The 17,500-nt window shown below is 35.4% G+C and overlaps 2 protein-coding genes across 2 annotated transcripts in view; both read right to left on the bottom strand.

Moving 5' to 3' along the window:
- The window catches only part of LOC106869319 (organic anion transporter 3), a 35,779-nt gene extending 30,032 nt beyond the window's left edge, over positions 1–5,747 (bottom strand). The window contains exon 1 of the mRNA XM_052971580.2: positions 5,339–5,747. The gene's annotated coding sequence lies outside the window, so the exon portion shown is untranslated. The remainder of the gene's footprint in view (positions 1–5,338) is intronic.
- A 1,687-nt stretch (positions 5,748–7,434) lies between these two features.
- LOC106869315 (solute carrier family 22 member 6-A) overlaps positions 7,435–17,500 on the bottom strand; it is a 30,871-nt gene continuing 20,805 nt past the window's right edge. Inside the window, exons 7-10 of the mRNA XM_014915008.3 lie at positions 14,008–14,093; positions 11,227–11,347; positions 9,974–10,046; positions 7,435–8,218 (exon numbers count right to left, since the gene is read on the bottom strand). Coding sequence (XP_014770494.2) covers positions 8,036–8,218; positions 9,974–10,046; positions 11,227–11,347; positions 14,008–14,093 — 463 coding nt within the window. The 3' untranslated portion in view covers positions 7,435–8,035. The remainder of the gene's footprint in view (positions 8,219–9,973; positions 10,047–11,226; positions 11,348–14,007; positions 14,094–17,500) is intronic.

Here is a 17,500-nt window from a genome sequence, read left to right as displayed (position 1 = left end):
ACAGATTATACATTTCCAGTATGCTTAAGGCTACAAAGTTTTCCGAAATTGAACAAGGGAAGATTCTTGTACTGAATAACCGGAGGATTGCCGATAAAATTCGGCGAAACAGAACGCCAGTGGACGATTTTCTGAAAGATCCTGATGGATACAACGGGGTTCATGCCGGTGGACTTTCCAAGGTTACATCAGAAAGGAATGAAAGGGCCATTGTCAGAGCTGTGAAGAAGTCACGCTGCTCTTCTGTTTTCAAAATCAAGGCATCAGCAGGAGTAGGAGCCTCAATATCTACCATAAGAAGAGTGATTTTGAACCATTGTTTCCACCCGAAAAAGCAGCTGAGACGTCCGTTATTGTCTCCTTCCCACAAAGCTCTTAGATTGATGTTCGCTCGGCAGTATCAGACGTCAGATGGTGAATGGACCGGGTTTCTTTTCTCTGATGAGAAAAAAGAAAAAGGGATTTGGATGGCCCCGACAGTTATAATTATTACTGGGCAGATAAATGCATACAAAATTCTACTTATTCCACGTGGCAGAACAGCAGAGGAGGTCATAGTGCGGGGAACAATTTTTGCCAATGGGAAGCTGCCACTTGTCATCATGTATAGCCGTTTCAATGCTACATGATACATCGATATGTTGGACGGGGCTCACACTGAACAAAGAAGGAGGAAGGAGAACTTCATATTTCAACAGAACAATGCACCTATTCATAAAGCAAAGGCAACTTTGGATATCTTCGATGCAATTGGATTTGAAGTCATATCATGGCCTGTAAGAAGCCCCGACTTTAGCCCTGGAGAGAATGATTGGCGATATGTCACGAATGTTGTATACAACGAAAGCAAGCAGTATTCTGTTAATGAACTCGAAGCGCCACATAAATAAGCACGTAAAATATAGGTGCCTTTCTGAAAAGCACAGCTCTACGATGTGAATCTCTTCGTTGCTCAACAAGGATCCTGGAAGCACTGGAAAGGCTAAACTTTAAAGTGCAGTTAAATCATTAATACCACTTCCCAAACAGGCTCATTATGGTATACACCGATGAAAGATTGATTCCCAGCCATTTCCCTATAAAGAAATGTATATGTTCATACTTGTACCACGAATACTGAAGTTAATATTTTAGGCGAATAAAATTATTTGATTCTAAACAACTGCTTCTCATCACAACATGTAATATCAAAAAAAAAAAAAAAAGAAAATTTAACATGAACTGTACAAAAATTGCACTTTTTATTTACAATAAAAATAGAAATGATGTCATATTGTAGAAAGATAATCGTTAATATTCACCTTGCAAAATATACGACCATCCTTTTGTCATATGTTTTATATATATATATATATATATATATATATATATATATATATATATATATATATATAATCGTAGTGGATCCATATACATTCCTAGAATCTTGTGGTTATCACAGAAAGCTTCTCTAGCGGACTCGGCTAACAAACGACATGGTAATCCAATGCAGAGGGGTATATTGCAGAGATCCATAGAGCAAAAATTCAGTAGAATCGATCGATGAAACGATTTCACGAGGAGTATATAAACCATGAAAAGTTTGGAGGTATGAGAGGTGAATATGTTTATTTAACCACTTGTTATCTTTCGGGTTACAGCCTTCACCTAATAATAATTTCAGTATATAATAAATTATGCTTACATGTCTGCACTAATATGCATGCTACGCGTTATACAATACAGTTATATATCCACAAATCGATGCAACTAACTTTCTTTATCTGCATTGATTTGTGAATATAAAATTGTATTTATATGCGTAGCATACAATTTATGTAAACGTAATTTATTATACACTGAAATTATTATTACATGAACAAGGCTGCAAAATAGCTGTAACCTTAAAGGTAAGTAATTAATTATATTCGCCTCTCATATGTCTTGAAATGTTATGGTTTATGTACATATATATGTATGCATGTATCTATACCTATCTGTATGTGCATGCGTGTTTAAATGTTGATTTGACTAGTTTATCAACAATGGAAAATGTTATCATAAAAATATTTTTACCTCTGCCGTATTGAATGTTATTTAGATTGTTCATAGTATTACGTAAACCGAATACGGTTACTGATGCCTAAGATTACGACTTATTCAAATTCATAGATAACAATGTGATATGTAAAACGCAAAAACAAAACAAAACAAAAGAAGCCTGCGACACGGAGTTAAATTTCACCTTCGTCAGCTTCGGCTGTCACCTTCATAGATTGATAAATGTAGTACAAGTCAAAATATTGAGAAAATTTATTCGACTGTACTCGACTTACAAACTTTGTAGTCATGTTTCAATGTTAGTTTGTTTAATTTTTAATTTGTTGATATGTAATTAAAAAAAAATGAACGTTTAAGTACTCCTTTTGAAAAATTTATAATTGTTTATCTTGAATAATGTTTTTTTGTATATAATGATGTATGCTTTGTTATTTTGACCTATATATAAATTTAACATGAACTATATATAAAAGAGTTTATGTTTCTAGTACATATTCTTTCGGACATTTAAAAGTTTAAAATTACAGCTGCATATTGAAACAACCGAGGGTTTGTAAACAGGAGCGTTGCTAGGATCTAAAGTTAGTGGGAGCGAACACATAAAAAAGGCGCCAAGACACTTACCAAACAATTTTTAACCCATGCATTGTATAAAGGGTACAAGTTGAAACAATAGATGCCAGTATTATTCTTCGTAAGTGTCAGTTCGTGGTGAGAGGACAGGCGTTAAGGTTTTGGTAAAGTGGGGAAGGAAGGTATTTATGTTTATTTATTACATAAATGAATTCTAGTTTAGGTGTGGTTAGAGAGAAGTAATTACTTGTGTCCGTTTAAACTGGTTTCAAAGTTTGAGAGAAAGGCAGCAATTACAGGGGAAGTGTTACGTCGAGTACATCGACCCCACTCCTCAACTGGTACTTGTTTTATCAACCCAGAAAGGATGAAAGACAAAGTCGATCTCGGCGAAATTTGAACTCAGAAGATAAAGCCGGACGAAATGCCACTGTGCATTTGGCCTGGCGTATTAACAGTTCTGCCATCTTACCGCTTTATGTGCCTTTTAACGTTAACACTCAAAGACCTCCCTAAAAACATCACACCAACACAGTCATAACATTCTGAGTTTTTAATGAATTTAATCTTGCCGGTACCAACCTCCCGAAGTCTCTACTGATTCTTATGATTATCTTATTGTTAGATGCTTTTTCGATCTTGTTTAGTTTCTTCATATTATATTCCTGTCCCGTTCTGTTGAATTCTTCGATTGTCTACGGTGAAACACGGTTTGCTGTTTCCGGTAAAAATACTCGAATAATAATTGAGGAAGCTATGCATCTGAATCTGAATAATATCCGGAGCCTATAGAAAAGCCAAAGCCAGTGAATAAAACAATGAGTGTATAAGTGAAATTGTTTAAAATAACCACATTGAAGGAGAGACGGCGATCGTGGTCAACAGCAGGAAATTGCACAATTCCACTCTAATATGATACTTGTTTCATGGTCAACAGTGAAGGACAAGTTACAAGAAATGGTCAATTTCGGTTATTCCTCTCCATATGAAAAGAGTTAACCAATCAAGAGAGTGACTTACTCCGAGAAATGTAGAAAAAGTAGTTGCTGTGGAGCAGTAGTTCCCAACCATTTTTTTTGCCAATGGACGCCCTTTGAATCGTATTTTAGTTGGATGGATACCCGTAGCCATTCGATGTTTATAATATCCTATTGTATTTTTATAATTAAATTTTATAAGGGCTTGTAAAAAATTGCTAAAATATTTTGTGTATTATGGACGTATAACCAATTTATTGCACATAAACGTTACTAGTCTGAAACAGTTTTTTCATAGCCTCTGATAAATTACTGTAAACCCCCAATTTACTATATTGCATCTGTAGACCCCCAAAATCTTATATGGACCTCGGTTGAGAACCTCTGACGTACAGGAAATAAACCATTTGTATAGAACAAAAATGCCACTTTTCCAGAAGTATGATTTCAGCTTGGAAAACATTGATGTAAAAAAAAGTAAAATGTAGAAGTTACAGAAAACAAATAAGTTTATTATGGAGAAGGAAGACTGGCACTCAGAGAGAACAGAGGCATGTTGAGCAAAAGTAAAGAAGGAACAATGCATTTAAAGTGTCATTCAAACTGAAAATATCATTCAAATATTCTCTGTACGAATTAAATAACGGTTCTTCATAGTATACCAATCTTCGACATTCAACATTCTTCAAATATAGCGAAATTCTTTAAACACTTTCTCTTATATCAGACATAGATATATATATATATATATATATATATATATATATATTATCTATTTCATGCATTCAGTAAAAATAGCCTCTCTGGACACTTGAGCTGATGCCTATCAGGTCATTCACAGCCTCATTACACTGTAAAGGTAAAATCGACAGAAGACATTTGTATTCCCATTTTCTACACGTTAGTATTCCTCATCTGACACAATTCCATTTACAAGCTCAAGACGTTTATTTTGTGTGTTGAAAACTGAGAGCAAGAATATTTTTTCCGGTGTGTAGGTTTTACCATTAGGAAGTACTGGAACATGCACAATGATATACTTCATATCGTAATAGCATAATTTTGGCTTCCTGTAGCTTCTATGATTTTTTGCTAAGTATTTTAATTGCAGCAACTTGAATCTAACGGGAGTAAGCCGTTGACGAATTTTTAACAACTATAACTGAACTGAATTAAAGCATTTATCTAGGCGAAGACGCGCATGTCGTGATATTTTGTATTTTGTAAATAACTCTTTTACTTTCTCTACAAAGTTTAATGAACTTCTTAACACTGATAAAGCCATTTGTGCTTTTTTATTTGTTAAAATGTCATTGCTTACACACACCACACACACGCACCTAATTATAATTAAGAGCATAGAAAAAATTTCTACCCTATGTGCTGAAAGTAGACGCTAAATCGGCTCACTTCTTTAAAAATCACAAACTTACACACGTGTTGAAATCGAGGGAGCAAGCCAACGGCAATTAATAACAATATAGATAGCCCTGGATTAGCTAATTTCTGGATTTTCCCAATGGATTTTCCTCATCAGCAGAACATACAGGAAATAAATGAGATATTCATACATTGCCACAGGAAAGCAAACGCATAGTCATAAATACATATAAATACCCCAGATACCTCCAACAACAAATTCCGCGGCTACCTAAGCACATGTGTATCCGGTTGCAGTAGCACATAAGTGGCTATGCTGTGCCGAAGTGAACAGAAATTTTTCAATTATAATAAAACAGGATACTTACTCCCTCCTTTTTGCCGCTTTGCCTCTCACTTCAACTATACTTCCTCTGCTTAACAAGTTTTATTTCTCCCTTTTTACGTCTTTCTTTCAACACACCACAGGTACGTACGTATGCACGTAGGTATTAGCATATTAATATTATTGACGAGATGGTTATAGGATGTGAAATGTTACCTTTACAGCATATTATTCTGTTAGTCTATGATCAAATGCGATCAGTTCATTATCTTATACTGATTATGGTCATTTTACTTTAATCATAACGCCACTTCCGTTCTGCCGGCCACTCCTTGCAGCAACACCTGTCTGTGTTTGGATTGTCCCTGTACAGGGGCCATCCGGACTCCCGTTTGCGCCGTGAACAGGGATTAATCTTCTCTCTTCGCTCCTTTGCGCCACATGGGCTCAACTCCCCTCCCCTCTTCATCTAACCCCCTCCTCCTGTCTCTCTCCCCCACCCTCCCTCCTACCACCCATCTCTCCCCCTCCCCACCTCCCCTCCTGCTCCGACTCTTACTTCTTTGTACGTCTCTTCACTCTCTTCACTCCTACTTCTATTCACTCCTACCTCTCTTCCTACTTCTCTTCACTCCTACTTCTCTTCCCACTTCTCTTCACTCCTACTTCTCTTCACTCCAACTTCTCTTCCTACTTCTCTTCACTCCCACTTCTCTCCTCTCTCTTACTCTCTCTCACTCTCTTCTCTCGTACTGCTCCCTCTCTCACTCTTACTCTCTACACTCTTACTCTCTTACTCTCTCACCCTTACTCTCTCACTCTCTTCTCTCTTTCCCTCTCTCTCACTCTCTCTCACTCTTACTCTCTACACTCTTACTCTCTACACTCTTACTCTCTTACTCTCTCACCCTTACTCTCTCACTCTCTTCTCTCTTTCCCTCTCTCTCACTCTCTTTCTCTTCCTCTCTTTCTCCCCCCCCCCCCCATACCCCTCTTCCCTCTCTCTCACTCTCTTTCTCTTCATCTCTTTCTCCCCCCATACCCACCTTCCCCCTCTTTCTCCCCCCCCATACCCACAAACCCCTCTCTCAATCCACCTACCCTCTCTTATACCCACACTCTCTCCTCTCTTCCTCTCCCCTCCCATACCCATCTTCCCCCTCTCTTACATCCACCTTCCCCTTCCCCCTTCATCGTCAACACCCCCTCATAAGCTCATCCCACCACACCCCAACACACTCCTACTCTACCTTCCCATTCCACCCCATCCAATTCCTTACACCCACCACCCACCCCTACCCACATACCCCACCCTACCCACAGACCCCTACCCACAGACCCCTACCTCTACCCCACCCTCAGCCTAACCCACACTCCACCCATGCCTTCCCCACCTCCCAACACCCTCACATCACACCACACCAATACCCTCGCATCACACCACGCACACACTACAACTGACCAACTCCTTTCTCCCTTCCCCATTTTCACACTACATACGTCAAGATCACCAGCATTCTATCTCCCACACACAGCCCCTCGTTCTTCGATCACCGTTTGTTATCTCCCCCTTTTCTTAGCTCTCCTGAAAAAAGAATTTCTAACTTCCGGTCAGCCATTGTTATGGTCAGCCATTATTATGATTGACCGTTGACTGAACACTATTCAATTTTTTTTCTCCGTGTTTTTCTCCTTGTCTCCGTATTCTTTCTGTTGAAGAGCGTAGCTCGAAACGTCAAAGACTTTCCGTATTCCCGAGCGTCATACTAATACATCCTTTTGTTATTTACACCACCTGTCCTCGTCTGTTGTTGTTTTTTTCGTATATTCTCCCATATATATATATATATATATATATATATATATATATATATATATATATATATATATATATATATATATATATATATATATATACATACATGTGTGTGTGCGTGTGTGTGTGTGTGTGTGTGTGTGTGTGTGTGTTATGTGCCTGTGTATAAAGTGTTGGAGAGGAGTCATTAAGATTAACAGAGGAATGGTTGTAAGTGTGTGTGTGTGTATGTGTGTAGAAAGAAAAAGGCACGAAATAGATAGGTACGGCTAGATAATTCAAAGAGATCGGATACTAAATTGAAAAAAGTGTAGAGAAGAATATTATATATAGATAGTATTTAAAGGTATTTTATTAATAAATCAATTAATTTGTTAAAGTAAATGAATTAATAAATTAATTAATAAATAAAGAAGTGGTAGAAAGTTATTTGGTAAAAGTAAAAGTGAAGAAAATAATTTATCAAGCACTTCGCCTGAAGAGTTATATTTTCTCTTGAGAGAAAGTACTATAATCTAAGTTTTTAAATACATAATAGATTATCTGTCAACGATAGCAACGATAGCAATTAATTGTGTTCGTTGATACTGGTTTAAAATGTTGGCACAAAGCCAGCAATTACGGAGCAGGGGTTACGTCGAGTGCATCGATCCCACTTCTCGAAGTTTTATCAACCTCGAAAAGATGAAACGCTAAATCGACCTTGGTGGAATTTCATCTCAGAATGTAAAGCCGGACGAAATGCCATTGAGCATTTTTCCTGGGGTGCTAAACGTTCTGCCACCTCGCCGCTCTATGTTTTCTTTATTAACTCTCAAAGACCTTCCTCAAAACATCACACCAACATAACAATAGCATTCTGAGTTTTTAATGAATTTAATCTTGCCGATTCCAACCGCCCTAATTCCTATGATGATCTTTTTTTTACGATGCATTTTCGATTTTATTTAGTTTCTTCGTATTATGTTCTTCTGTTCTGTTAACTTCTTCGATTGTCTGCGGTAAAACGCGGTTTCCAGTTTCCGGTAAAAATACTCGAATAATAATTGAAGAAACTATGCATCCGAGTCCTATAATAATACCAGGAACCCATGGAAAAGCCAAAGCCTGTGAATAAAACAATGAGTGTATAAATGAAATTGTTTAAAATAACCACATTGAAGGAGAGACGGCGATCATGGTGAAGATGAGGAAGTTGAACAATTCCACCCTAATACTGGTTTCATGACCAACAGTCAAGGATAAGTTACAAGAAATGGTCAATTTCGGTTAATCCCCTCCATATAAAAAGAGTTAACGAATCAAGAGAGTGACTTACTCCGAGAAATGTAGAAAAAGTAGTTGCTGTGGAGCAGTAATTCGCAACTATTTTTTGCCTATGGATTCCCTTTGAATCCTATTTTACTTGGATGGATCCACATAGCCATTCGATGTTCATAAAATCCTATTGTAATTTTATAATTAAATTTTAGGACTTTTATAAAAATTGTTAAAATATTTTGTGTATTGTGGACGTATAGCCAATTTATTGCACATAAACTTTACTGGTCTGAAACACAGTTTTTTCATAGCCCTTGAAAAATTACCTTGCACTGCTATTGTAGTATATTGAATCCGTGGACCAGTTCAAAAATCTTATATGGACGACGGTTTAGAACTCCTTTTGTAAAAGGAATAAACCATTTGTATAGAACAAAAATGTCACTTTGGCAGAAGTATGAGTTCAGCTTGGAAAACATTGATGTAAAACAAGTAAAATGTAGAAGTTACAGAAGAGAGAGGAGTTTACTGCGGAGTGGAGTTTATTGTGGAGAATAGTTCATTGTGGAGAGCTTATTGTCGAGAGAGAAGATTGTTATGTTGAACAAAAGTAAAGAAGGAACAATGCATTTAACGTATAATTCAAACTGGGCAGTAATATTCTCTGAATGAGTTATATAAGGATTCTCCATGATATACCAATCTTTGAAATTCAATATTCTTCAAATATAGCGAAATTCTTTAAACTTTTTCTGCTATATCAGACATAGAAATATATACACATTATATATTTCAAGCATTCAGAAAAAAATAGCCTCTCTGGACACTTGAGCTGATGTGAAACTAACAGAAGACATTTGTATTCCCACTTTCCATACGCTAGTATTCTTCATCTGAGACAATTCCATTTACAGGCTCAAGACGTTTATTTTGTGTGATGAAAACTGAGAGCAGAAATCATCTTTCCGGTGTGTAGGTTTTACTATTAACAATATAAACGGAGTAGGCAAGCGCGAAATTACTAGAACATACACATTGATATAATTCATATTGTAATAGCATAATTCTGGCTTCCTGTAGCTCGGCTAAATTTCGCAGCTGTCAAAGTTAACCATATACCTTACTACAAATTTCATACTTGACGACCTAAGATATATATATATATATAAGTGTGCGTGTGACTCTGTGTGTGTATGTGTACGTACAATTCCGTTGCTGTAGAGATATTATTTTACACCATGGCATTTATATGTGAGCTACTATGAATTTCGAGATCATGTAATACAGTAATCAGACGAGCTTCCATAGTATGCCTTGTCCCATCCGAGCTTGAAGCTTACAGTAGATCACATTCAAATCTTGTACAGTGTGTGTGTGTGTCTGTGTGTGTGTCTGTGTGTGTGTTTGTATGTACTAAATGTAGTACATTGCGTCACTTAATCGTGGTCATCAATATTAACCACGCATAGAAAAAACAAAAAAAAGAAACAATTTATTCTGAAGACCATCATCGATGGAAAAAAGGTATATTTTAAAACTCGAGTTGATGGCATTAAGAGTTGGGGTAGCAATTAAGTTTCAATGGGATAATTGTTCACTTACCAATAGTTTGAAGAAAGGCGCTGCTGTGCATACAATCCGCATGAAAGTCGTAGCAAAACCATTTCCAGCGCTTCTATAATGAGAAGATATTTACGATTAGAATCAATACTTAGAATGAATATATAAACCAATTTCACGTAGAATCATTTAGACGAAATGGTTATAGGATGTTAGATGTTACCTTTACAGCATACTATTCTGTTAGTCTATGATCAAACGCTATCAGTTCATTATCTTTTACTGATTGCGGCCATTTTTCTTTAACCATACTGAGGCATCACTTACCGTTATTCTACATGTTTTTGCTTTTCTCTTTTGACGGGGCAATAAGAACGGTACTCAGTATGATTTAGCAGAATCACTGAGATTGGTAGAGTACAAATCGGAAGAAGCCAAAAATGTATAATACCACAGAATACAGCTAAGCGAGTAAGGGAGTTATCTCCCCTCAAACCGGAGACTTGGTCTGAATATTTGCAATAAAATGGACTTTGGTCAAGATACCAAGAAATCTGCTGTTGGTGTTCGAACGATTAAGTTTATTACCTAAAAACACATACAGACCTTTCTACAGGATTCCACAAAGTTACCATTCACGTTGGGGATTGGTAGAAGATACATGCCGGAGGTGCAGTGCCGTGGAATTCAACCAGAGAGACTCATGTTTTGAGAGGCAAACTACAGCGCAAGGCTAAGCCTTTACTGACACTTTATTGTATCGCTACTGGAAGGATGAAAGCTGTCGATTCGGTCGGAATTTTAACTCAGAATGACGACGAATGTAACTGCATACCATGCTTTAGCAATTAGTTTCATGGTTTTTGATGAGACACGATACTGGAATCTGGTTTCATCAAAAGTATTCAATAACTACTAGCTAATCACATAAATATTACACATTTTATTAGACACAACTACAAAGTATCAAGATCAATACAGCATATTAAATTTCTATTTGTGTGGGCGTCAATAGTGCCAACAGCGATCATAAGTGTGAGTGTGTGCATGAGTGTAGCTGCTAGTAGCCTTCTTTTTAATTTCTTTCTCTTCCTTCTCCCTCTTTCTCTCTCTCTCTCTCTCTATCTATCTATCTATCTATCTATCTATCTATCTATCGCTCGCTCGCTTTCCATCTTGTATAAATATTATTATTAGTGCATTTCACCGACCACCTTCTGTGCAGTGAGTCATACAAAAGAAACGTAGGCTCGATATCATTTTAACAGAAACGTTCATTATTAAAGACAACTGACCGTATTTCCGTAGGAAACAATTCTGAGATGTAGATGTAGTCACCATTAACAGCAGCACTCAGTCCAGAAAGAGCCAAAGTATACAATCCCAGAAAGATGTAATCCATTGTTTGACTGTTCTCTGAAAGAACAAAATATGTTTCAGTTGAAATAACCTTTCATACATTAGACAAGTAATACATGTGTATGTGTGTGTTTATGTGTGTGTTTATGTGTGCGTGTGTGTGTGTGTGTGTGTGTGTATTTCAGTAATTATGTCTGTATATAATACAAATAATAAATGAGTATATGCATATAAACGTACATGTATGTACATACTTACATCTACATGTATATATAGATGCATATCTGGGTACAGGACGTTGCAAACAAAAAACCTGGACAAAATGATAAACAGAGTACAGAAAACACACAGGCCACATAGAGAAAATTTCCTACATTAGCTGCCACCATTCTAAAACTAAGCGTTTCGAAGAGTTAGGGCAGGACGCATCGTTAGAATGGCTTTTCTCACGGACCACAAATTAAATTTGTACCATGGAGGAATGTAGTGGCGGACAGAAAACAAGACAGGAAAACGAAACAGTAAAATAAACGAAAAAGGCTATACGACCAGACGTGAGAAAATATGTGTATACTGAACGCTGTGAAGCAACGAACTGGAAGGAAGCGGGACGAAGGATGTTCGTGTGCGTGCTTGGCGAAAGCCAAGATAAGAAAGGAAGTAATGGCTGGACACATGTGACCAGCGAGGGGTAAGGAGAAAGAGTGGTAGAGGGAGAAAAAGGGGAGGAAGTAGAATCTAGGTGAGCATATATATATATATATATATATATATATATATATATATAAGTATAAGGTCTGGTGTGTTATGAGCATTTATAGAACACAATTCTATAAACTCAACAAACAATTAAAGATAGAGAAGAAATGTTAAAATTTTTATAAAATTTTAGTTCATGCATACGATCGTTTCATATGGTAACACCAACATGTAAGAAACATGGAAGAAATTAGATTAATTATAATTATAATTATAATTAATTTAATTACATATTACCATTCTCTTCAGCGCAAAAATAAAGACTACATCAAAAAAGTCGTAACAGAAGAAAATTATGTTGTTACTGGAGACTACATGGAGACTGTGTCGCATAACTAATTCGGATATTCATAAAATTATTGTGAAACATAAAATAAAAACATGCTTTGGTAGTGTTGAGTCTAGTTGTGTAAGAACTAAAACTGATTTGGCTAATGGATATTTTGAAATATAAGTAGGAAAATTCAAAGAAACACACACAAAACATATACATATATATATGCATACGTATACGCATATCTATATATACATACACACACACACACATACACACACACATATCTATATGTATATATACAAAAAAACGAATGCACACACACATATATAGATGTTTTCGACCTTGTCTGGATTTGATGGCAAATTTGATGGCAAAGAATTCAAATTTGATGGCAAAGAAACCAAACTAGATCGGAACACCTATATTATACACATACATGCGCGCACAAAAATCGTGCATACATATGCACGTATATATATGTGTATACATATAAAGAATAAGCGTCCAATGGGACATCATAGCTATATTTAAATTTATATGTGATATATATATATATATATATATATATATATATATATATATATATATATATATATATATATATATATATATATATATATATATATATATATATATATATATATATATATATATATTAGATTGTCAATTAAAAGCGCTTCTTATAATGTAATAATTATCAGTCTCACATACATAGCGTATACGCCAAATCTGCAGTGAGATAGATTCTGGGAAAAGCTCCCCGAATAGCACCTAGTGTTAAAGAATACCTGAATGTCACAAACTAGTCGAGACGACACGCTTCGGAAGTCCCCCACCCAAACGACACTAAGTGCTATCACGCAACAAATTTGTGCGAGCGATAATATATATATATATATATATATATATATATATATATATATATATATATATATATATATATATATATATATATATATATATATATATATATATATATATATATATATATATATATATATATATATATATATATATATATATGAACTTTAGTTTGGAGGTTAGTTAAAATATGTGTGTGATATATTCCAATTTTTAAAAGCAAATTCACTACAATAACTGTGGAGAAAAAGTTCTCTCTTATGACAAATGATGTAAAAACATCATATCTCACAAGTGCTTTCTTATACCTGATTCCTAGGCGCGCCTTTCTGGCTCTTAATCCTTTCTCAATGGGAAATACCGAAATATGATATTTTTACACCTTCTACCATAAGCAAAATATTTTATCCTCGATAACTGCAATAAATTTGCCTTTATAAATTAAGGTATGTCACAAACATATTTAAAACTAACCTAATGTTCGTATATTCCTAATCAAAAGCGCTGATGCTGTTATTTTTATTCCAACCCGGTGGTCCTCTAGCACTGGTCAGTCATTGATGTTGATTGTGTTTTTTGTTTTAAGTTAAAGCTAAGGCTTTGGAACTGCTCAGGGTTATCGCTCTTCAATATTTCCATTTGAGAAAGGCTAAACAGCCATAAACGCACATCTGAGAATCCGGTGGAGAGAAGCACTGGGCGGATATATTGTTTCTTAAACCTTTTACTAATTTTCGCAGGAATGATGTTTTTCTAGGCTCTAAAGAGCGTCTCGGTTAAAAGTCAAAAAGAGATGCAGAATATACAAGAGAAATGTTACCTGCCAGTAATTTTATCAAGGCTGCAGAAATCATACAGATGGCAGTGAATAACTTTGTAGTTTGAAGAGCCTTATTGTGTCCGTATCTAAAAAAAAAAAATAAAACAGTTGCATGATATATGATATGTATGTATGTGTATATATATATATATATATATATATATATATATATATATATATATATATATATATATATATATATAGGAAAATGAAAAAAAGCCAGAATGCTGAACTGGAAGCATAATCTAATAAAGATTTTTTCTAACCGGTTTTCATTGCGAAGAAGCAAATTATCAAGAAGAAGGAGAATGAAAATGTTTTTTTACAAAGAAGTACAAAATGAAGAAAATAATATATAAAACAATAATATATAAAAAAAAATAAATATACTCATACATTATATTGTCTTTGAGCTTTTGTAGTTCAATAGTAGTTCATGTATAAATTGGTAGGAAAAATAAGGATGCATGAGGGTTGAGAGTTTTGTTAGGTTTAAAAAAAGGGTTAAAAGTTTGTGTTAAGCAGGAAATGTGGTGTCAAAACAGGAAGTGTGTGTAAGGGGAGACAAGTGTTTTTGGTTGGAGTTATGAACTCTTTTTTCCAAACAGGAAGTTTGTGTCTGTTCATAGAGGAATAAGGTCACTGAGGGGTGTGTGTGTTAAGAAATGGTTGGAATTTCTCTATGAAAAGATTCTCCTTGTTGATTCTTTCTTGTGTGGAGATTCTGTCTTTACATTGATAGAAAGGGAATATAATGAATTTAGGGTTTTTGTTTCTGGCGCAAGAGTCTATGTGGCCACTGAGTGGAATTTGGCGGTATTGAGGGAGGTTTATTTGTTCCTTATGGACAGCTACTCTTCTACGTAATGGGAGGCTCGTCTGTCCGATATAGAAGTTTTGGCAACCTGCGCAAGTAAGGACATAAATGAGGTTACCCGAGGAACAAGAGAAATTGGTTTTAATTTTAAACTTTGTTCCTCGTTTGAAGGTAAATTCAGAGCCTTCAAGTAGGTAGGGGCAGGTGCCACAATTAGGGCGTGCACATTTTTTAACTGATGGGGGTGGAAGAGGTGTATGTAGTTTGGAATTGGTTAATAACGTTTTCAAAGATTTGTGTTGCCTTTTGCATTTAAGGACTTTGTGTGTATTAATGATATTGTTCATTTTTGGGTCTGTGGTGAGTAAGGGGAGATTTTGTTTAATTGTGGTGAATGCTTCGATGTTATTGGGGTTATGGGTGGAGATGTATGGAAGTATTTTGGGGTTGGGTGTGTTATTATGTTGGTTGGTTTTTAGTGTGTTTTTGTCAAGTTCCTTGGCACATTTTATTCCAAGATCTATGAGTGTGGAGGGATATTGGCGTTGTAACAGTGTTTTTTGAGATCTTGTAAGCGTATTTCTCGAGTGGTTGGGTCAGAGACAATGGTGCAACTTCTTTTAGCTAAATTAAAGGGGATATTTATCTTGGTGTGTTTTGGGTGGCATGAGCTAAAAAGGAGGTATTGTTGTGAGTCTGTAGGTTTGTGGTAGATGTCGGTTGTGATTTGGTTATTAGGTGTTTTTATAATTAAGAGATCAAGAAAAGGGAGATGATGTTTGCTGAATTCCATAGTGAATTGAATGTTGGGATGTATGTTATTAAGAATGGATTTGAATTCTAGAAGTTTTTCATAGGGTTCATTCCATATGATGAAACAATCAACCAAATATCTTTTCCAGTTATCCATTAAAAAGATGTGGAAAAGGTGTCCAAATTTATGGCGTGAGGTTTCATATAGTATTAATTAAAAAAAAACCATTATGAGGTTCGCAAGGACTGGTGCAGCTTTAGTACCCATCGCGATACCACATTTTTGGCGAAAGTATGTGTCTGCAAACAGGAAGTAGTTGTTGGTCAGAATGAACTTAAATGATTCTATGATGAAAGTTGTGTTGATGCGATTAGGAAATGTTTCTGGGTGTTTGTGCAGCCAGAATTTAATTGCCTCAATCGCATATTCATGAGGGATATTTGTATAAAGGTTGACCACGTCAAAAGAAACCAAGAGTGACTCCTCGTTTGTTGTTTTCGGGAGGTGATTGAGCATGTCAAGATCATCTCTGATGAAACTTTTATAAATATATATATATATATATATATATATATATATATATATATATATATATATATATTATTTTGTTTAAAAGAGTTCCAACACTGTCTGTTTTTTATGTTTTATTTATATTCCTGCAGAACCAATGTGGGATAAAGAATATGGAATATACAATATATAATATAATATACAATATATAAAATAAAATAAAATAAAATAAAAATGGATGGCACCATGAAAGAGAGTATTGAATGTAGATGAAATATTGAGTGTTCAATATAAAGGATCAAATATATAAATATATAAATATAAATATATAAATATAAATATATAAAGGCGACTCGAGTTTCAGGGCTATTTCCCTTCGTCATGGCCGGTATGACAGACTTTAACAGACTGTAATAAGTTGGCTGGTTTTCTGTCTTTTATACCAATTCCTTTGGACGGCAGCAGTAGGTGTTTGGCTATTTTTAGAATTGATGTCAAATCTATTTTTAGAAATGATGATATTTTAATTTATTGTTTTGTGTGGGTTGTAGGGATAAGATTTTTAAACCCCAGTAGGTGTTTGGCTGATCTTAGAAATGATGCCAAATCTATTTATAGAAATGATGATATCTGAGAGATTTTTGTGTTTTGGTTAGAGGGATAAGATTTTTAAACCCCAAGTAAGATGGATTTAATCATTGTTTGTTAAGAGTGGGTTTGAATTTCTTAATAAAGTCCTTTTCTTTGCATTTTCTTTCAATTTCATTCCGGTTGTAAAGTTTATGGAATGGAAATATAATAAAAGTTTGATGCCCACATGTTGCTAGATGGTTACTCAGTGGTATTTGGCGGACTTCTGGGTTTTTAATCTGTTGTCGATGTACCCGTGAGCGTTCCGATAGTGCATTACCTGTCTGGCCAACGTACAATTCTTCACAATTAGGGCATTTGATGCAGTAGATTAGATTTCTACTTTTGCAGTTCATGTTCGCATTGGTGAATATTTTCCCTGTTTTTGTGTTCATATATGGGCCGGTATGGATTGATCGGCATGTGCCGCATCGGCTTTTTCTATAGAAAAAGTATGGAAGTGATACCTGGACGATTGCTTCATAATCTGGACCAAACCTCAAAGCATTGTGGAAGAATTTAACACCCTCCTGAACAACCTACACCCATCCATCCAATTTACAAAGGAGATGAACAGTAGCAAATTACGATTTCTAGATATAATGGTAATTAAAAAGAACACCGCCATTACCACAGATATATATTACAAACACACAGACACACACCAATACTTGAACTTTAAATCGTGCCATCCACCCCATACAAAACGCAACATACCATACTGCCTAGCCAGGAGAATATGTACTATTGTAGAGGATATAGAGACCAGAAATCAACGCCTG

Source organism: Octopus bimaculoides, chromosome 11 (genome assembly GCF_046866305.1).
Source record: "Octopus bimaculoides isolate indiv1 chromosome 11, ASM4686630v1, whole genome shotgun sequence".
Taxonomy (NCBI): domain Eukaryota; kingdom Metazoa; phylum Mollusca; class Cephalopoda; order Octopoda; family Octopodidae; genus Octopus; species Octopus bimaculoides.
This window is presented reverse-complemented; position numbering and strand designations above follow the sequence as displayed.